At 42.0% G+C, this 23,010-nt stretch overlaps 1 protein-coding gene across 5 annotated transcripts in view; it reads left to right on the forward strand.

Moving 5' to 3' along the window:
- The first annotated feature begins 2,314 nt into the window (after positions 1-2,314).
- LOC109613669 (FERM domain-containing protein 3) overlaps positions 2,315-23,010 on the forward strand; it is a 554,999-nt gene continuing 534,303 nt past the window's right edge. For 2 of the 5 annotated variants that reach the window (XM_059130152.1, XM_059130145.1), the window contains exon 1: positions 2,316-2,526. In XM_059130152.1, the coding sequence (XP_058986135.1) occupies positions 2,434-2,526 (93 nt within the window). In that variant the 5' untranslated portion in view covers positions 2,316-2,433. Of the gene's footprint in view, positions 2,527-23,010 lie in introns of all 5 variants that reach the window. The other 3 variants (XM_059130138.1, XM_059130123.1, XM_059130118.1) reach the window with 3 other exon arrangements.

The following is a 23,010-nucleotide window of genomic DNA, read 5'->3' on the forward strand; positions in this document are numbered from 1 at the left end:
TGCACTCAGTTGTTGATGACAGGTGTTGTATGTTTTTGTATGCAGATGATATTCATGTTTTCTTCAGAGAGGCTGATATTGCTGGGTTGGAAGGGTTGGTTAATTCTATTGTTTTGTCTCTTTCGTCGTGGATTTCGCTAAATGGCCTTATGATTAATTGGAATAAAACTAAAGCTATGCTGTTCAATGATCATGGTAATGGTGGTTCTCTTAATATTACTGTGGGTTCTGTGTTAGTGAAATTTGTTGATGAAATGAAATGTCTTGGTGTTATAATTGATCGGAAGTTGGACTTTAAGAGACACATTGATTCCTTGCTTTGTCGCATAAGGTTTCAGCTGCGGAGGCTGTATTGTCTTAATGCTTATTTGCCTTGTCATGTTAGGAAGAGAGTGGTTGTATCCTTGCTGCTATCGCAGGTAAATTATTGTCTAGAGGTAGTCTCTGGTACTACTTCTTCTCAAATGCAACGTATCCGTAGGGCGGTAAATTCGATTGTTCGTTATGTGTATGGCTTGCGTCGTGGTGATCATGTTTCTTGTTTTGTTAATGATCTCCTGGGATTGCCATTTAGCAGCTACGTTGATCTTCGTATTCTTCAATTTCATTACAGTGTTATGTGCAATTTTGACTCGCCTCTTCGTGACAACTTTGTGTTTTGTAGATCATCTCGAAATCCTCAATTGTTGTGTCCAAGGTTTTCGTCCTCCATTGGTGAGAGATCATTTGTGGTTAGGGCGGTGAGATTGTGGAATCAGCTTCCTTTGGCCTTACGTACTTTTGCCCATACCAATTATCTGTTTAGGGTTAAAGTAATTGAATACCTTCGCCTTAATATGTAGGCTATGTTTTTGTAGTGGTTGCGTCGGTTTATTATGGGTTTTTCTTTTTGCTTTTCTTTTTGTTTGGGCTGGGGAGCCACTATATTATCTTCTTAATTTTAGTTGTAGGGTATAATGTGAGTTACTATTTATACTCTGTTTTGTGAGTAATAAAATAGTTATCTCTTATTTTTAGCTCGTTTCTGCTACACTTTTTCACTGCTCTACTAGACTATTGTTTAGTTGGTGATGGTGAATCGAGGTGTAGGGTTCGAGCTTCTCGTGAATTATTAAGATAAATTTTTAGGTTTAATATGTTATTTGTTAAGTTTGAATTAATCATTGAATTTGTATTATGTTAGGGTATTGTAGATAGATAATATAAGTTATGGGCCCTGTGGGCTTATTTATATTTCTTTGTAAGGTAAATAAATGAAATGAAATGAAATGAAATGAAAATTATTTTACTATGAATTACGAATCGTGCCGTATGAACGGGTTAATTCGTGTGCCCATGGCCCAATTATAAGGTCTTCCTTCGAGCGAATTAATCTAAAAACAGCTGTTATTTTACCAGATGAAATGTAAAAATTCATGCTTGAGGCGAAAATAAATATTTTCGCCTTGACAGACGAATTTTGTGGCGAATATGTTTGTTGTCATTTTTTGTATGTATGCGTGTGCCTAATTGGCAGAAGAATACAGGTAGATGCAAAAACGCTTGGGAACCATGAAAAATGCATCAACGCTTGGGACATTGATATGTCAAAAGTTTTGGTTTTTGGTTTTTTCAAAAAATAAGAATATTTTTATACATTTCCTTATACGACGCCAATCGGAGATTGTTTTGGTATTAATTTTTCAAAATTTTTTACGAGTTTGAATAACGAAGAAGTTTAAATTGACAACATTAGTTTCTATCGGTAGGTCATAGTGACTACTTTGATTTCGTCGCTAACTTACCGAAAATTTCGTATATTGCCGAAATTATAAGCATTTTAATTTTACCGCCTTCTGTCTGTAACTCAAAAAGTGAGTTAAGGAATTCCACATTTTACCATTGGGGGGAAGTGTAATATTTGTGTACGCTACATGGCAGAACAATACAGATGCATCAACGCTTGGGAGCATTGATATGCCAAAAAATTAAATGTTTTTTTCAAATACAAGTCGATTTTTATATGTTTTCTTATACTAAGTCATTTGGACGCTATTATAATTTGCGTTTTTCAACAATTTTTACAAATTTAAATAATTTTTCATTCAACATTTTCAATTCCAAAATTGGTTTGACAGTTCATTGTCCCAGCAGCTGTGTCGACGCGTCTACCTATATTCTTCTACCATGGTACGCTACTTTGAATTCTAGGTAACGCTGTGAAAAGGCAGATGTGTGGTGAAAAACGTCGATAAAGTCGCCGAATGTTAGGTAAGCCTTGTTGTTTTCACATTGGTTTTTTTTTGAAACATTGTCGGCTCCGATCCCTGTTTGTGTGTGGCTCCAGAGTCTGTTTATGTTTTTCTATGTATATTTTTGAGTAGAACGCCTAAAAGAATACTAAATATATTGCTTCTTTTTTATTTAGTAGCCATTCCTGTTAAAGTATAATTCATGAGTATGTTTAAAAGTAAAAATGAAGGCAATATTTATAAGTGCACGGTGAGATTGTTAGACGACACGGAGTTAATCGAATGCGAATTCCAGGTATTCATCTTAATCGTAAGACAGCAACATTGCAAGAATAAATGCAGAATATTTTGAATTAAATATACTGGATAGGGGTACAACAAAATCGACCTCGTCGAACTAAGAATATATATTGACTGTTTTTTTTATTTTTGATATGACTTAAAAATTTGGTAACCTTTTTGTACCGATTTGCAGAAACAGGCCCATGTTTTTTGGTGTGTTTTTAGTACGTTTGCTTGGTTTATTAAGGGCTTAACTCTAGTTTAGTAAAAACTCTTCGATTTTCGGGTCAAAAATCGGGGGTCCCGGGTCCGTCCCCCAAGAAAAAAAAAATAGTTTCCTGGTATCAGGGTAAAAATAACTGCTTCTGGAAAAAATTACGAAAAATTCGAAGAGTTTTTACTAAACTAGAGTTGTTCAGTAATTTCTACAATACCTCATTCCTCCAAAGAAATTAATAAATTTTATAAAGTGTCCTGTTTGGTATTAAAATAGCTTTCTTTTACAGTACATTAAGGCCATGCAACTGTGAAAACGTAATGCTTTAGGTCTTTCATACATTTCAGTATTATATGTAATCTATGACATTAAATATGCATTGAATCTAGAAAAAGGACATGCAGCAAAATTTGTGGCAATCTGTCGGTGTTATCTTTTATGCAAAACATATATATTTTAGTATAGGAAGGCAATTCTTGTGGACATTTTACACGGAATTAATGTCTCAGGTGTGTCAATAATGTTCATCCTTTTCTCCAAATTGTAAATAAAAACTTTTGTTATTTATTTGTTTTTTTTATACCCTCCACCATACTATGGAGGGTATATTAATTTTGTCATTCCGTTTGTAACTCCTCGAAATACTCACGTCAGACCCAACAAAGTATATATATTCTTGATCAGCGTAAAATTCTAAGACGATTTAGCCATGTCCGTCTGTCTGTCTGTGTGTCTGTCTGTCTGTCTGTTGTAATCACGCTATCTTTCGAACAAATTGAGATAGAAGGCTAAAATTTTGCACACATGTATATTTTGCCAGTAGGCAGGTTAAGTTCGTAAATGGGTTATGTAGGTCCAAGTTTTCATATAGCCCCCATATAACGGTAACTCTCGATATTCGGTATTTTGATGATTTTAGCGACATTATTCACCGGAATTGTTTCAAATTTGGCATTTGAAGTTCGTAATGGATACTACAGCCTAAGACAGAAAATTATCTGTGCAGGTCCACGTCTTCGTATAGCCCCCATATAACGGTACCCCCCGATATTCGGTATTTTGATGACGATTTAGCCATGTCCGTCTGTCTGTCTGTGTGTCTGTCTGTCTGTCTGTTGTAATCACGCTATCTTTCGAACAAATTGAGATAGAAGGCTAAAATTTTGCACACATGTATATTTTGCCAGTAGGCAGGTTAAGTTCGTAAATGGGTTATGTAGGTCCAAGTTTTCATATAGCCCCCATATAACGGTAACTCTCGATATTCGGTATTTTGATGATTTTAGCGACATTATTCACCGGAATTGTTTCAAATTTGGCATTTGAAGTTCGTAATGGATACTACAGCCTAAGACAGAAAATTATCTGTGCAGGTCCACGTCTTCGTATAGCCCCCATATAACGGTACCCCCCGATATTCGGTATTTTGATGATTTTAGCGACATTATTCACCGGAATTGTTTCAAATTTGGCATTTGAAGTTCGTAATGGATACTACAGCCTAAGACAGAAAATTATCTGTGCAGGTCCACGTCTTCGTATAGCCCCCATATAACGGTACCGCCCGATATTCGGTATTTTGATGATTTTAGCGACATTATTTAACGGAACCGTTCCAAATTTGGTATTTGAAGTTCGTAATGGATACTACATCCTAAGTCAAAAAATGAGCCATGTAGGTCCACGTTTTCCTATAGCCCCCATATACCGTACCTCCCCCGATATTCGGTATTTTGATGATTTTAGCGACATTATTTAACGGAACCGTTCCAAATTTGGTATTTGAAGTTCGTAATAGATACTGCAGCAGAAAACAGAAAATGGACCATGTAGGTCCACGTCTTCGTATAGGCCCCATATACCGTACCCCCGATATTCAGTATTTTGATGATTTTAGCGACATTATTTACCGGGATTGTTTTAAATTTCGCATTTGAAGTTCGTAATGGATACTTCAGCCCATGCCAGAAAATTGTCTGTGCAGGTCCACGTCTTCGTATAGCCCCCATATAACGGTACCCCCTATATTCGGTATTTTGATGATTTTAGCTACATTATAAACAAATTTTTCTTCAAGTTTCGCATTTAAATGTTGTAATAACTTATGACAAAAGTTGCCTATGCAGGTATACGTCGTCGTATAGACATTCGGTATTTTTAAGATTTTAACAGAATTTTTAAAGGATTTTTTTTTATTTTATTTATTTATTTATTTTTTTTTTTTTTGGAAATTGCCAAATTTGTACCAAATGGTGGAGGGTATTAAAAGTTCGGCCCGGCCGAACTTACAGCTTTTTTACTTGTTTTTTTTTTTCAAATAAAATATATGTTGTTCTTGTAAAACGTCTGTTGTTGTCGTTGATGCATACACCTTGGTATAACATACAGTATTAATTAAATTGAATGTGTATTTTTATAGTGCTGATCAAATTGCAAAATATTCAAAAATGTACAAAAACGTTCTCAAAAAATGAGTTGTTGCGTAACTTGGTTTTGTGATTTTTTCAAGAAGATACAAACGGAATGACAAATTTTAATATACACTTCTTTCAATAGTGGATAATTTGAAAAGGAGTTATCTAATTCGGTTTTTTTTTTGGTGAAAAGACCTCGGAAAAATATTTTAAATTTCTCTGTATATTCATTTCTGTATATCTACAAGCTGAAGAACGGGAATCCCTTATTATTAAGATTTATAGTTTGCTATAACCATAGAACATTATAACGAAGCTAAATTCCGCATTACAGTCCTGGCCATTCAACTTATAGTAATAAAGGCCAACATTTATTTCAATTTCTTTTTTAGCTTTAAATATTAAAAAATGTTTAATATGAAAATATTTTACATGAAATTAATAAGGAACAATTTGTTATTACAATATTAGAAAAATTAAGAAATTATATTAGAAAACATAGATATTATTAGTCAATAAAAATTGCTCTATTAGGAATAATTAGTTGATTTCATTTTAGACCTACTACAAAAAGTTTCATTTTGGTTGCAAAAAGTTTTAATTCAATTGGAAAAGGTTTCATTTCCACTGTAAAGGGTTTCATTTCCACATCAAAAGGCTTCATTTCAATTGCAAAAAGGTTCATATAATTTGAAAATGCTATAAGTGAAAATTTCTTTCAATTTTCTTCTTTCTTCTTCATTGAAATCAATTTCGTTGCCACATCATATTTTTTGAAAACCAGTTATTTCTTCCGATGTTCTTACGAATGATAAGTTGAAACATAGATAAAAAATGAAAACAGGAACTTTGTGCAAACATTTACTTTGGAATTTTAATTAGCGTTTTAATCATTTAGGGAAAGAACAACTTGTTATTGAAATGTTCAGACAGCACTGGGTTGGACGAGGGGAACTAAGCATCTCTGAATTTCCTCCGGGGTATTTTTTTTCAATATTACTTTCATTACTTTGCAATATGTATTTTGGGATGTAAATTAGCGTTTTAATCATTCAGAGGCAACCACAGGAATTTAATTGTAAGTTAAAACTAAACTTGTTATTAAAATGTTCGCACTGCGCTGTGGTAGGACAAGTGGTCCGAAGCATTTTTGAATTTCCTCCGGCATTACTTTGCGCTTCATTTACAGTAACAATCGAAACTCCCAGCATTGTGTAAAAATATAAACAAATAATTTTCTAAATGAAATATTTTCCACTTCTACAGTTTTTTCTAACCATTTGGTTTATTTTGATTCCTCATTATTTCGTTCTTTCATTCCACTATATTGCCATATTTACACTGAATAATAATATCTTCGTAGTTCACCAAATCGTACGGCATCTGAAGAACAGAAACAGAAACGATAGATTTTTAATAACGGAATTCAAACCATTTCGAGTCGATTCTGTGACATGCCTGCTACTAGTTAAGTTTTTCATTTTTTTTATAACAAACTATAAATTCGATTTAAAATTACTTAAAACACACAACAGGTTTTTTTGTTTCTTTTTTTTTCTATTACGCCAACTAACTATTTTAACATGGGGATGAGCTAGGCAGTGGACAATTGTCCATTCTTGCATTAGTTTTAAACTAATTATAAAGTAGCTACTTTTAAACTAACTATAAACTAATTAAATATAACTATATATGTTACTTATTACGGCTTAACTTTAGTTTAGTGAAAACTCTTCAACTTTTTTCCAGTGGTAGGTATTTTAACCCTGATCTCGAGAAACAATTTTTTTCTTGGGGGACGTACCCGGGACCCCCCTACCTATCCAACAAGCGGTCACATGATATAGTAAAGATATATAAAGATATAGTTGAATTATTTATTTTTTGGACCCAGATTTTTTATAAAATCCCCAAAAAGACGAAAATGGGTACATTATGGGGTCAACCAAATAGATACCAAATTATTGTTGACACTTTCCATAATGCTACAATTTGCGCTAATACTTTTTCTGGGTCGAGAGATATGTGTCTTTCACCCGCATAACCCGATTCTAAACAGTTCATTAAAATTATAAAATCCAAAATATCAAATTTAGAAAACTTTGGTTCGCGTTAGCCGGTATAGGATATACCCAGAGGAGAAAAATCTCAAGCCCCGGCCGAAGGCCGGTTACTTACAAAAAGTATCAAATGGGACATACCCAGAGGAGAAAATATTACAAAAAGTATCAAATTTAAAAAACTTTGGTTCGCATTAGCCGGTATGGGACATAACCAGAGGAGAAAATCTTACAAAAATTATCCAATTTAAAAAAAATTGGTTCGCGTTAGCCGGTATGGGACATATCTAGAGGAGAAAATCTCAAGTCCCGGCCGAAGGCTGGCTATTTACAAAAAGTATCAAATTTAGAACACTTTGGTTCGCGTTAGCCGGTATAGGACATACCCAGAGGAGAAAATCTCAAACCCCGGCTGAAAGCCGGCTACTTTCAAAAAGTATCCAATATAAAAATATATAACTTTTGTTCGCGTTAGCCGGCATGGAACATATTCTGAGGAGAAGCTTTCAAGCAACGGCCGAAGGCCGGCTACTTACAAAAAGTATTAAATTTAGAAAACTTTGGTTCGCGTTAGCCGGTGTGGGACATATACCCAGGCCGAAGGCCGTCTACTTACATAAACTGTTCAATTTAGTCGGTTGAACGTACCCAGAAGAGAATATCTCTAGACCCAGAAAAGGTAAGGTAAGAGTGTCAGCAATAATTTGGCATCAATTTGGCATCAATTTGGTTGACCCCCATAATGGGCCCTTTTTGGGGTTTTTAGGAAAAATTCCGGGTCCAAAAAATCGATAATTTGACTATAACTTCCGAACTGCTTAAAAATTATCATGTGACCACTTGTTGGATAGGTATATCGTAAGCTTTCCAACGATACCTGTATTGTCTATATCAGGTAACTGGATCGGATCTAGTCGGGGTCTTGAACCCGGACTTTCGGGTCAAAAATCGGGGGTCCCGGGTCCGTCCCAAAAAATAGTTTCCCGGAATCAGGGTAAAAATAACTACCTCTGGAAAAAATTTCGAAAAATTATATAGTGTCCTGGTTGGTATTAAAATAGCTTTCTTTTGCAGTCCATGCAACTGTGAAAACGTGTTGCTTTAGGTCGTTCATACATTTGAGAATTATATGGAATCTATAACATTACATATGCATTGAATCTAGAAAAAGGACATGCAGCAAAATTTGTGGAAAATCTGTCGGTGTTATCGTTTATGCAAAGCATGTATTTTAATATAGGGAGGCAATTCTCGTGGGTCCAGAACATGTAGACATTTTGCCCGGAATTAATGTCTCAAGTGTGTCAATAATGTTTATCATTTTCTCCAAATTGTAAGTAATAACTTTTGTTTTGTTATTTATTATTTTTTTTTTTTCAAATAAAAATATATATTGTTCTTGCAAAACGTCTGTTGTTGTTTTTGTAGCAGCTCATTTTTCTGACTCCATTCAATCAGGTTCTGCCTCTAAGTCCAGTCTCAAAAAGGATGCAACCTGTATGGGTTGTGTCCATAACGAGACTGGAGTTAGGTGAGTAGGTTTGGCTATGCAGTGAAATAGGTGCAGCGTGTCATGTGGGCCTGCCCCACAAGCTGGGCAGATGTTCTGCAAGTCGCTGTTAATCCGTGCCCAGTAGAAATTTAGGCGGCTGCACCATCCGGATCGTAATTGAGCCAAAACTACTGGGGTTTGTCGGGGCAGCTCTCGTTCTTCAGCTGCGACGGGAGGGGGATGGTCTCCTAGCATTCTTTAATGGCTTCTGAGACCGCATTAGAGTGAATACTATTCAGTCCCGCTTGATAGGCCTGTTGATCTAGAGGCTCTCTCGTATACCTCTGTACCTCTCTCAGGATCATGAAGGTCTTTCCTAACGTGCCTGGGCGGAGGTTGCCTATCCACAAGATGGTGATTTGGATGGCTTTGTCTATAACACCCAAGCAGGTATTGCATTGACAGCATTTTGTTATGCTGTCGCACCGTTAAGACCTTCGCCTCCTCATGTAGGTGATCGACAGGTGTCATGAGAAGGCACCCTGTTGCGGTTCTAAGGGCGGCATTCTGGCAGGACTGAACATTTTTCCACTGCGTAGCACTGACGTTAGCGGACCACACTGGAGCCGCATAGTTTACCACAGACCGGCCTATCGCGTTGTAAGAGGTCAACAAGGTTTCCTTATCAGCTCCCCAAGTACTGCTGGCCAGAGACTTGAGGACCTTGTTCCTACATCTAATCTTGTCGCAGATAGCTGTGGTATGCGCGGACGACTTAAAGAGGCTATCGAATGTGACCCCTAATACCTTGGGGTAGTTGGTGGTCGGAATAATAGCACCATCGACCTGCACATTCAAGGATAGCCTCATCTCCGCAGTCCATGTGGTGAAAAGTGTGGCCGTCGACTTAGTGGCGGATATCTTCATATGCTTCGCAGTGAAAAAGGCGGTAAGATCAACAAGGTAAGCGTTCAACCGATCGCAAATGTCATCAATAATGGGTCCGGACACCACGAGCGTACAATCATCTGCGTACGTTATAATCTCTATGCCGTCTGGAGGGCGTGGAATTTCAGAAAGGTAGAGGTTAAACAGTTCCGGAGATATCACCCCACCTTGGGGAACTCCCTGTTTAACTCTACGGATGCTCGACTTCTTGTTTCTGAATTCCACGTACGACTGGCGTCCACACATGTAGTTTACTATCCAACGTTTCAAACTTGGCCGGAGGGTGGTGCGTTCAATGTCCTCGAACAGTTTGGCATGATTGACTGTATCAAAGGCTTTTGATAAATCAAGTGCCACCATAACTGTTCTATCGCACGGCCTGTTCTGGTTGAGACCTCTACTGACATGTGTGGAAATGGCATGTAAAGCTGTTGTTGTGCTATGCAATTTTCGGAATCCGTGTTGATGATCGGCTACTGGGAAACACTCTCTTATGCTGGGGAGGAGTAAAGCCTCAAGCGTCTTTGCTACTGGTGACAAAAGTGATATCGGCCTGTATGAATCACTTTTGCTGGCATCCTTGCCTGGCTTCAGTAGCGGGACCACCCTGCCCATTTTCCAGGCATCGGGAACTACTAGGGTGGCTAACGACAGATTGAGCTTTATAAGATACTCAACTCCTGGTTCAGCCAGTTGCTTCAACATCACTATAGAGATTCCGTCAGGATGACTTTGTGCTTCTGATGACATGTGCAACATCTTCCAACGTAAATTGTGGTGGTACCTCCTCGGCTGGAAGGGATCGTACACGGCGTAGTATCCTTCTCTTCGCCCTGTCACTCTCGGGTTCTCTTCAAACTGCTGGTTAAATTAACACGCGCACCTCTTCGGATCTGTCACTTCTACGCCGTTAAATGAGACAGATGTCCGATCGTCCTTTTTTCCAGGCTTCGAGAGCGACTTAACCGTTGCCCACAATTTACTCATTCCGGTACTGATGTTGCTTCATGTTTAACTCAATTTTTCCGCTTATGTTCACCTAATAACCTGTTTGCCTCCAGAGTAAGTTCCCTGACTCTGGGGTTATTAGGGTTAGTACGGCGAAGCTCATCTCGCTCGTTTGCTAATCCCGCTGCATCTGCTGGGAAATTTGGTCCTATTTCAGGTATTCGACAAGCAGGTATATAGCGAGCGGCTGCAGCTTTGATGATGTCCCGGAAACACCTATCTGCTACCTGAACATCGGATGGGTTGGGCAGTTCTCAGAAGCGGCGATTGGTATATTCTCTGAATTCTTGCCAATTGGCTTTCACGTGATTAAGGAAAGTGCGGCGTTCAGAGTCAATGAAGTCGGGTGGTCTATTGATGGCGACAATAATGGGGATGTGGTCTGAGCCTAGAGAAATGACTGATTGCCAAGTTACGTCATTCGTCAGACCTGGGGACACGATGAATATATCCGGAAAATTGTCTCCCCTTATTCTGGTGGGCGCGTCCTTATTCACTGTGCAAAACGTGGAGCTATCGATTTGCTCAGCCAGCGCCATGCCTCTCTGGTCATTAATTCATGATGGACATTGAAATCCCCTAGCACCAGACGGTTATTGCCTACCAGAAGTGAACTGATATTAGGCCTATAACGTGGGGCACAGCTATTTAACGGCGGAATGTACACGTTGAGCATCTCTACCTCGGCGGTTCCACACTTGACCGCTAACCCCATACATTCCATGTACGGGTCACTAGAGTCAAGCTCAGGCGAGATAGGTCTGTACTGGACAGAGTGGTGCAATAGGAACGCTAATCCTCCACCTCCACCCCTGGTGCGATCCTTCCACAGTACGTTGGATCCATCACAACTTTGAAGCCTGCAGGTGGTACTCAGCTTCGTTTCCTGGATAGCTGCAACCTTGATGTTCTTCCGATTCATAAAGCTTACGATTTCGTTAATCTTACCTCTAAGATCATCACAATTAAACTGGAGAAATGACGCATTATCCGGAACTTGAACAGCAATGTGTGGCGTCAACTGCTGCTTAAATTGCTGTTGAGAAGATTGCGGGGGAGTCTCATATTCCGACGACGATGAGGACGCCGAAGATGAAGACTCTCTGGGGTCTACATTGACGCAGCAGGAAGCAATGTAGTCCCTAACGCTGTACTCCTGTATCCGGTTTAAGCCGGAACTATTACGGAAATGCACTCCATGCATCCGTTGCAACTCACCGAGACCGATCTGTGGTGGATGAGATTACGACAAACGCATCGCAATCCTACGGCAGCGAGTTCTACGATACTAAATTGACCCGAAACAACAAGATCCCAGTTTCGGCCAGCGGCTGCCAACCCAGTATGTACATGTTTGTGTTTGTTTATTTATCTGCATTGGGAGCAGCATATCCCGGAATGCTTGTTCCGGATTTTATTGGTCCGTGCCGGGATTGAGGTAAACCCCGGACCTTGGTTCTGCTCGGTTTGTCAGAACGTCATCCACCACAGATCTGTTTCGGTGCGATGTAATGGATGTAGAGAATGGGTGCACTTTAAGAACTGTTCCGGACTAAGGCGTTTGAGAGACTACAGCGAAAGGGATTATGTTGTGACTTGCTGCAGTAACGTAGTACCCAGCGAGTCCACTTCTTCGTCGTCCTCATCAGAGACGTCGTCGGAGTATGGAAATCCACCGCAGTATTTGCCTGATATTAGCCCATTGTTGGTAGGCAATAACCGCCTGGTATTAGGGGACTTTTAATGCCCACCATGAGTTGTGGCATTCAGTCCTAGGCAATGACCAGAGGGGATCAGCGCTGGTAGAGCAGAGGAGGTAAACCCCGGACCTTGGTTCTGCTCCGTTTGTCAGAACGTCATCCACCACAGATCTGTTTCGGTGCGATGTAATAGATGTAGATAATGGGTGCACTTTAAGAACTGTTCCGGACTAAGGCGTTTACGAGACCACAGCGAAAGGGATTATGTTGCGACTTGCTGCAGTAACGTAGTACCCAGCGAGTCCACTTCTTCGTCGTCCTCATCAGAGACGTCGTTGGAGTATAAAACTCCACCGCAGCATTTGCCTGATTTTAGCCCATTGTTGGTAGGCAATAACCGCCTGGTACTAGGTGATTTTAATGCCCACCATGAGTTGTGGCATTGGTATATTCTCTGCGATTGGTATATTCTCTGAATTCTTGCCAATTGGCTTTCACGTGATTAAGGAAAGTGCGGCGTTCAGAGTCAATGAAGTCGGGTGGTCTATTGATGGCGACAATAATGGGGATGTGGTCTGAGCCTAGAGAAATGACTGATTGCCAAGTTACGTCATTCGTCAGACCTGGGGACACGATGAATATATCCGGAAAATTGTCTCCCCTTATTCTGGTGGGCGCGTCCTTATTCACTGTGCAAAACGTGGAGCTTTCGATTTGCTCAGCCAGCGCCATGCCTCTCTGGTCATTAATTCATGATGGACATTGAAATCCCCTAGCACCAGACGGTTATTGCCTACCAGAAGTGAACTGATATTAGGCCTATAACGTGGGGCACAGCTATTTAACGGCGGAATGTACACGTTGAGCATCTCTACCTCGGCGGTTCCACACTTGACCGCTACCCCCATACATTCAATGTACGGGTCACTAGAGTCAAGCTCAGGCGAGATATGTCTGTACTGGACAGAGTGGTGCAATAGGAACGCTAATCCTCCACCTCCACCCCTGGAGCGATTCTTCCTCAGTACGCTGTATCCATCACAACTTTGAAGCCTGGAGGTGGTACTCAGCTTCGTTTCCTGGATTGCTGCGACCTTGATGTTCTTCCGACTCATGAAACTTACGATTTCGTTAATCTTACCTCGGAGACCATCACAATTAAACTGGAGAAATGACGCATTATTTGGAACTTGAACAGCAATGTGTGGCGTCAACTGCTGCGTAAATTGCTGTTGAGGAGATTGCGGGGGAGTCTCATATTGCGACGACGATGAGGACGCCGAAGATGAAGACTCACTGGGGTCTACATTGACGCAGCAGGAAGCAATGTAGTCCCTAACGCTGTACTCCTGTATCCGGTTTAAGCCGGAACTATTACGGAAATGCACCCACTCCATGCATCCGTTGCAACTCACCGAGACCGATCTGTGGTGGATGAGATTACGACAAACGCATCGCAATCCTACGGCAGCGAGTTCTACGATACTATATTGACCCGAAACAACAAGATCCCAGTTTCGGCCAGCGGCTGCCAACCCAGTATGTACATGTTTGTGTTTGTTTATTTATCTGCATTGGGAGCAGCATATCCCGGAATGCTTGCTCCGGATTTTATTGGTCCGTGCCGGGATTGAGGTAAACCCCGGACCTTGGTTCTGCTCGGTTTGTCAGAACGTCATCCACCACAGATCTGTTTCGGTGCGATGTAATGGATGTAGAGAATGGGTGCACTTTAAGAACTGTTCCGGACTAAGGCGTTTGAGAGACTACAGCGAAAGGGATTATGTTGCGACTTGCTGCAGTAACGTAGTACCCAGCGAGTCCACTTCTTCGTCGTCCTCATCAGAGACGTCGTCGGAGTATGGAACTCCACCGCAGTATTTGCCTGATATTAGCCCATTTTTCGTAGGCAATAACCGCCTGGTATTAGGGGACTTTTAATGCCCACCATGAGTTGTGGCATTCAGTCCTAGGCAATGACCAGAGGGGATCAGCGCTGGTAGAGCAGAGGAGGTAAACCCCGGACCTTGGTTCTGCTCCGTTTGTCAGAACGTCATCCACCACAGATCTGTTTCGGTGCGATGTAATAGATGTAGATAATGGGTGCACTTTAAGAACTGTTCCGGACTAAGGCGTTTACGAGACCACAGCGAAAGGGATTATGTTGCGACTTGCTGCAGTAACGTAGTACCCAGCGAGTCCACTTCTTCGTCGTCCTCATCAGAGACGTCGTTGGAGTATAAAACTCCACCGCAGTATTTGCCTGATTTTAGCCCATTGTTGGTAGGCAATAACCGCCTGGTACTAGGTGATTTTAATGCCCACCATGAGTTGTGGCATTCCGTGCAAGGCAGTGAACAGAGTGGATCAGCGCTGGCAGAGCAGATTGACTGCTCCACACTCTGCACCCACATAGTGCCCGAAACCTGGAAAATGGGCCGGGTGGTCCCGCTTCTGAAGCCAGGCAAGGATGCCAGTAAAGGCGAATCGTACAGGCCGATTTAGGTTTTTTCGCCAGTAGCCAAGACTCTTGAGGCTTTACTCCTCCCCAGCATTAGAGGAAGCTATATAGTTGCCAACCACCAGCACGGATTCCGTCCACAACATAGTACCACAACAGCACTACACGCCATCTCCACACATATTAGTAGAGGACTGAACCAGAACAGGTCGTGTGACAGATCAATGTTGGCAGCCCTTGACTTATCAAAGGCATTTGATAAGGTCAATCATGCTATACTGTTTGAGAAGTGCAGAGAACTACCCTCCGGCCAAGTTTGAAACGTTGGATAATCAACTATATGTGTGGACGCCAGTCGTACGTGGAATTTTGGAACTAGAAGTCCAAAGCCCGTATAGTGAAACTGGGAGTTCCCCAAGGTGGGATGATATCTCCGGAACTGTTTAACCTCTACCTTTCCGGAATTCCTCGCCCCCAGACGGCATAGAGATCGTAACGTATGCGGATGATTGCACGGTCATGGCGTCGACCCCGTGGTCGATGACATATGTGAAAGGCTGAATCCTTATTTCGCGGAGCTTGCCGCATACTTCCACGCGAGGAATATGAAAATATCCGCCACGAAATCAACGGCCACACTCTTTACCACATGGTCTGCGGAGATGAAGACACAGCTGAATGTGCAGGTCGAGTGGAATCTAATACCGACCACGAACTACCCCAAGATTCTAGGGGTCACATTCGACAGCATGTTCAAGTCATCCGCGCAAGCCACAGCTATCTGCGACAAGATGAAAAGTAGGAACAAGGTCCTCAAGGACCTTGGGCACTTGGGGTGCGGACAAAGAAACCTTATTGACCTCTTATAACGCGATAGGTCGGTCTGTGGTCAGCTATGCGGCTCCAGTGGGGTCTGCGAATACTAGTGCTACGCAGTGGAAGCACATCCAGACCTGCCAGAACGCTGCCCTGGGAACTGCGACAGGGTGCCTTCTCATAACACCAGTGGACCATGAGGATGCGAAAGTCCTTCCCTAACGTCAGCATAATCATATGCTACTGTTGCAGTACCTGCTTGGGTGTTACCGTGAGAGTCATCCCATCATATGGTGAATAAATCTCCTCCACCCAGGAGGGGCCAGCGCTACAAGAGAGAACCTCTATATCAAGAAGGCTATCAGGCAGGTCTGAGCGTCATTCATACAGACGCAGTCGCAGATGCTATTAGCAATTATAAAATGAATGCCGTCCTCGGAGTGCACACCTAGGCCCGTACAATACGCTGCACCTCTTTAATTGCACAGCCAAACCTACCCAACTCACTCCAGAAGATCTCTGGTTACAGCCCATTAAAGTTTTTTTTATTGTATATATTTTATTTATTGAATCTTTCATATATTTAATGGAAATAACAACATGGTGTCATATCTTATATACTAATATTTTTATAGAGAGGTTGGCAATACAATCACCCCATATTTTTTCATGCTTTAATTATTTATTATTGTTATTTTTATTTTTTTATGATATAGATGTGTGTTTTTTGTGGGCTTGTGGATACAGTTATATCCGTGAATTGAGTAGGTAATTAAGATTAGTTAAGATACAGTTATATCTAAGTGAGTCGCGGACTACAGGAATAGTCTTACGGATATAATGTTGCTTTGTTTAGATACAGTTATATCTAATCATCCCGCGGACTACAGTAATAGTCTTATCGATTTCTTCACTAATCTTCCCATCTGCCCATTAAAGTAGCCGAATTTCTAAACCTGGAGTTGGAACCAGATTAGCAGAACGCAAACACTTGCATGTAGTACTGCTACAACAACGACAAACGGAGCAGAACCATGGTCCGGGGTTGATCTCGATCCTGGCTCGGACCAAGAGAAAACGGAGAAAACATTCCGGGTAATGTTGCTCCCACATCAGAAAAATGGACGAACATGTATTTGCTGGGTTGGTGGCCCCTAGTCGGAGATTTGTACCTCCGAGTCAATCCGGTACATAGAACCGGCCGCCGTGGGATTGTGTAAAACGTCTGTTGTTGTAGTTGATGCATACACCTTGGTATAACAAATAGTATTAATTAAATTGAATGTGTGTTTTTACAGTGATGATCAAATGGCAAAATATTCAAAAATTTACAAAAACATTCTCAAAAAAATTAGTTGTTGCGTAACTTATTTTTGTAATTTTTTGAAGAATTTACAAACGAATTGACAAATTTAATATACATTCCTTTCAATAGTGGAGGATTTGAAAAGCAGTTATCTAATTCGGAGGATTTGAAAAGGAGTTATCTCGGAAAAATATTTTAAATTTCTCTGTATCTACATCTCTGTATATCTACAAGATTTTTTATAAAATCCCAAAAAAGACGAAAATGGGTACATTATGGGGTTAACAAAATAGATACCAAATTATTGTTGACACTTTCCATAATGCTACAATTTGCGCTAATACTTTTTCTGGGTCGAGAGATATGTGTCTTTCACCCGCATAACCCGATTCTAAACAGTCCATTAAAATTATAAAATTCCAAAATATCAAATTTAGAAAACTTTGGTTCGCGTTAGCCGGTATAGGATATACCCAGAGGAGAAAAATCCCAAGCCCCGGCCGAAGGCCGGTTACTTACAAAAAGTATCAAATGGGACATACCCAGAGGAGAAAATATTACAAAAAGTATCAAATTTAAAAAACTTTGGTTCGCATTAGCCGTTATGGGACATAACCAGAGGAGAAAATCTTACAAACATTATCCAATTTAAAAAAAAATTGGTTCGCGTTAGCCGGTATGGGACATATCTAGAGGAGAAAATCTCAAGCCCCGGCCGAAGGCTGGCTATTTACAAAAAGTATCAAATTTAGAACACTTTGGTTCGAGTTAGCCGGTATAGGACATACCCAGAGGAGAAAATCTCAAGCCCCGGCTGAAAGCCGGCTACTTTCAAAAAGTATACAATATAAAAATATATAACTTTTGTTCGCGTTAGCCGGCATGGAACATATTCTGAGGAGAAGCTTTCAAGCAACGGCCGAAGGCCGGCTACTTACAAAAAGTATCAAATTTAGAAAACTTTGGTTCGCGTTAGCCGGTGTGGGACATACACAGAGGAGAAAATCTCAATCCCAGGCCGAAGGCCGTCTACTTACATAAACTGTTCAATTTAGTCGGTTGAACGTACCCAGAAGAGAATATCTCTAGACCCAGAAAAGGTAAGGTAAGAGTGTCAGCAATAATTTGGCATCAATTTGGTTGACCCCCATAATGGGCCCTTTTTGGGGTTTTTAGGAAAAATTCCGGGTCCAAAAAATCGATAATTTGACTATAACTTCCGAACTGCTTAAAAATTATCATGTGACCACTTGTTGGATAGGTATATCGTAAGCTTTCCAACGATACCTGTATTGTCTATATCAGGTAACTGGATCGGATCTAGTCGGGGTCTTGAACCCGGACTTTCGGGTCAAAAATCGGGGGGTCCCGGGTCCGTCCCAAAAAAATAGTTTCCCGGAATCAGGGTAAAAATAACTACCTCTGGAAAAAATTTCGAAAAATTATATAGTGTCCTGGTTGGTATTAAAATAGCTTTCTTTTGCAGTCCATGCAACTGTGAAAACGTGTTGCTTTAGGTCGTTCATACATTTGAGAATTATATGGAATCTATAACATTACATATGCATTGAATCTAGAAAAAGGACATGCAGCAAAATTTGTGGAAAATCTGTCGGTGTTATCGTTTATGCAAAACATGTATTTTAATATAGGGAGGCAATTCTCGTGGGTCCAGAACATGTAGACATTTTGCCCGGAATTAATGTCTTAAGTGTGTCAATAATGTTTATCATTTTCTCCAAATTGTAAGTAATAACTTTTGTTTTGTTATTTATTATTTTTTTTTTTCAAATAAAAATATATATTGTTCTTGCAAAACGTCTGTTGTTGTTTTTGTAGCAGCTCATTTTTCTGACTCCATTCAATCAGGTTCTGCCTCTAAGTCCAGTCTCAAAAAGGATGCAACCTGTATGGGTTGTGTCCATAACGAGACTGGAGTTAGGTGAGTAGGTTTGGCTATGCAGCGAAATAGGTGCAGCGTGTCATGTGGGCCTGCGCCACAAGCTGGGCAGATGTTCTGCAAGTCGCTGTTAATCCGTGCCCAGTAGAAATTTAGGCGGCTGCACCATCCGGATCGTAATTGAGCCAAAACTACTGGGGTTTGTCGGGGCAGCTCTCGTTCTTCAGCTGCGACGGGAGGGGGATGGTCTCCTAGCATTCTTTAATGGCTTCTGAGACCGCATTAGAGTGAATACTATTCAGTCCCGCTTGATAGGCCTGTTGATCTAGAGGCTCTCTCGTATACCTCTGTACCTCTCTCAGGATCATGAAGGTCTTTCCTAACGTGCCTGGGCGGAGGTTGCCTATCCACAAGATGGTGATTTGGATGGCTTTGTCTATAACACCCAAGCAGGTATTGCATTGACAGCATTTTGTTATGCTGTCGCACCGGTAAGACCTTCGCCTCCGCATGTAGGTGATCGACAGGTGTCATGAGAAGGCACCCTGTTGCGGTTCTAAGGGCGGCATTCTGGCAGGACTGAACATTTTTCCACTGCGTAGCACTGACGTTAGCGGACCACACTGGAGCCGCATAGTTTAAGAGGTCAACAAGGTTTCCTTATCAGCTCCCCAAGTACTGCCGGCCAGAGACTTGAGGACCTTGTTCCTACATCTAATCTTGTCGCAGATAGCTGTGGTATGCGCGGACGACTTAAAGAGGCTATCGAATGTGACCCCTAATACCTTGGGGGTAGTTGGTGGTCGGAATAATAGCACCATCGACCTGCACAATCAAGGATAGCCTCATCTCCGCAGTCCATGTGGTGAAAAGTGTGGCCGTCGACTTAGTGGCGGATATCTTCATATGCTTCGCAGTGAAAAAGGCGGTAAGATCAACAAGGTAAGCGTTCAACCGATCGCAAATGTCATCAATAATGGGTCCGGACGCCACGAGCGTACAATCATCTGCGTACGTTATAATCTCTATGCCGTCTGGAGGGCGTGGAATTTCAGAAAGGTAGAGGTTAAACAGTTCCGGAGATATCACCCCACCTTGGGGAACTCCCTGTTTAACTCTACGGATGCTCGACTTCTTGTTTCTGAATTCCACGTACGACTGGCGTCCACACATGTAGTTTACTATCCAACGTTTCAAACTTGGCCGGAGGGTGGTGCGTTCAATGTCCTCGAACAGTTTGGCATGATTGACTGTATCAAAGGCTTTTGATAAATCAAGTGCCACCATAACTGTTCTATCGCACGGCCTGTTCTGGTTGAGACCTCTACTGACATGTGTGGAAATGGCATGTAAAGCTGTTGTTGTGCTATGCAATTTTCGGAATCCGTGTTGATGATCGGCTACTGGGAAACACTCTATTATGCTGGGGAGGAGTAAAGCCTCAAGCGTCTTTGCTACTGGTGACAAAAGTGATATCGGCCTGTATGAATCACTTTTGCTGGCATCCTTGCCTGGCTCCAGTATCGGGACCACCCTGCCCATTTTCCAGGCATCGGGAACTACTAGGGTGGCTAACGACAGATTGAGCTTTATAAGATACTCAACTCCTGGTTCAGCCAGTTGCTTCAACATCACTATAGAGATTCCGTCAGGATGACTTTGTGCTTCTGATGACATGTGCAACATCTTCCAACGTAAATTGTGGTGGTACCTCCTCGGCTGGAAGGGATCGTACACGGCGTAGGATCCTTCTCTTCGCCCTGTCACTCTCGGGTGCTCTTCAAACTGCTGGTTAAATTAACACGCGCACCTCTTCGGATCTGTCACTTCTACGCCGTTAAATGAGACAGATGTCCGATCGTCCTTTTTTCCAGGCTTCGAGAGCGACTTAACCGTTGCCCACAATTTATTCATTCCGGTACTGATGTTGCTTCATGTTTAACTCACTTTTTCCGCTTATGCTCACCTAATAACCTGTTTGCCTCCAGAGTAAGTTCCCTGACTCTGGGGTTATTAGGGTTAGTACGGCGAAGCTCATCTCGCTCGTTTGCTAATCCCGCTGCATCTGCTGGGAAATTTGGTCCTATTTCAGGTATTCGACAAGCAGGTATATAGCGAGCGGCTGCAGCTTTGATGATGTCCCGGAAACACCTATCTGCTACCTGAACATCGGATGGGTTGGGCAGTTCTCAGAAGCGGCGATTGGTATATTCTCTGAATTCTTGCCAATTGGCTTTCACGTGATTAAGGAAAGTGCGGCGTTCAGAGTCAATGAAGTCGGGTGGTCTATTGATGGCGACAATAATGGGGATGTGGTCTGAGCCTAGAGAAATGACTGATTGCCAAGTTACGTCATTCGTCAGACCTGGGGACACGATGAATATATCCGGAAAATTGTCTCCCCTTATTCTGGTGGGCGCGTCCTTATTCACTGTGCAAAACGTGGAGCTATTATTTTGCTCAGCCAGCGCCATGCCTCTCTGGTCATTAATTCATGATGGACATTGAAATCCCCTAGCACCAGACGGTTATTGCCTACCAGAAGTGAACTGATATTAGGCCTATAACGTGGGGCACAGCTATTTAACGGCGGAATGTACACGTTGAGCATCTCTACCTCGGCGGTTCCACACTTGACCGCTACCCCATACATTCAATGTACGGGTCACTAGAGTCAAGCTCAGGCGAGATATGTCTGTACTGGACAGAGTGGTGCAATAGGAACGCTAATCCTCCACCTCCACCCCTGGAGCGATTCTTCCTCAGTACGTTGTATCCATCACAACTTTGAAGCCTGGAGGTGGTACTCAGCTTAAGCCGGAACTATTACGGAAATGCACCCACTCCATGCATCCTTTGCAACTCACCGAGACCGATCTGTGGTGGATGAGATTACGACAAACGCATCGCAATCCTACGGCAGCGAGTTCTACGATACTAAATTGACCCGAAACAACAAGATCCCAGTTTCGGCCAGCGGCTGCCAACCCAGTATGTACATGTTTGTGTTTGTTTATTTATCTGCATTGGGAGCAGCATATCCCGGAATGCTTGCTCCGGATTTTATTGGTCCGTGCCGGGATTGAGGTAAACCCCGGACCTTGGTTCTGCTCGGTTTGTCAGAACGTCATCCACCACAGATCTGTTTCGGTGCGATGTAATGGATGTAGAGAATGGGTGCACTTTAAGAACTGTTCCGGACTAAGGCGTTTGAGAGACTACAGCGAAAGGGATTATGTTGCGACTTGCTGCAGTAACGTAGTACCCAGCGAGTCCACTTCTTCGTCGTCCTCATCAGAGACGTCGTCGGAGTATGGAAATACACCGCAGTATTTGCCTGATATTAGCCCATTGTTGGTAGGCAATAACCGCCTGATATTAGGGGACTTTTAATGCCTACCATGAGTTGTGGCATTCAGTCCTAGGCAATGACCAGAGGGGATCAGCGCTGGCAGAGCAGAGGAGGTAAACCCCGGACCTTGGTTCTGCTCCGTTTGTCAGAACGTCATCCACCACAGATCTGTTTCGGTGCGAAGTAATGGATGTAGATAATGGGTGCACTTTAAGAACTGTTCCGGACTAAGGCGTTTACGAGACCACAGCGAAAGGGATTATGTTGCGACTTGCTGCAGTAACGTAGTACCCAGCGAGTCCACTTCTTCGTCGTCCTCATCAGAGACGTCGTCGGAGTATGAAACTCCACCGCAGTATTTGCCTGATTTTAGCCCATTGTTGGTAGGCAATAACCGCCTTGTACTAGGTGATTTTAATGCCCACCATGAGTTGTGGCATTCCGTGCAAGGCAGTGAACAGAGTGGATCAGCGCTGGCAGAGCAGATTGACTGCTCCACACTCTGCACCCACATAGTGCCCGAAACCTGGAAAATAGGCCGGGTGGTCCCGCTTCTGAAGCCAGGCAAGGATGCCAGTAAAGGCGAATCGTACAGGCCGATTTCGCTTTTTTCGCCAGTAGCCAAGACTCTTGAGGCTTTACTCCTCCGCAGCATTAGAGGAAGCTATATAGTTGCCAACCACCAGCACGGATTCCGTCCACAACATAGTACCACAACAGCACTACACGCCATCTCCACACATATTAGTAGAGGACTGAACCAGAACAGGTCGTGTGACAGATCAATGTTGGTAGCCCTTGACTTATCAAAGGCATTTGATAA

Source organism: Musca domestica, unplaced genomic scaffold, assembly GCF_030504385.1.
Source record: "Musca domestica strain aabys unplaced genomic scaffold, Musca_domestica.polishedcontigs.V.1.1 11, whole genome shotgun sequence".
NCBI lineage: Eukaryota > Metazoa > Arthropoda > Insecta > Diptera > Muscidae > Musca > Musca domestica.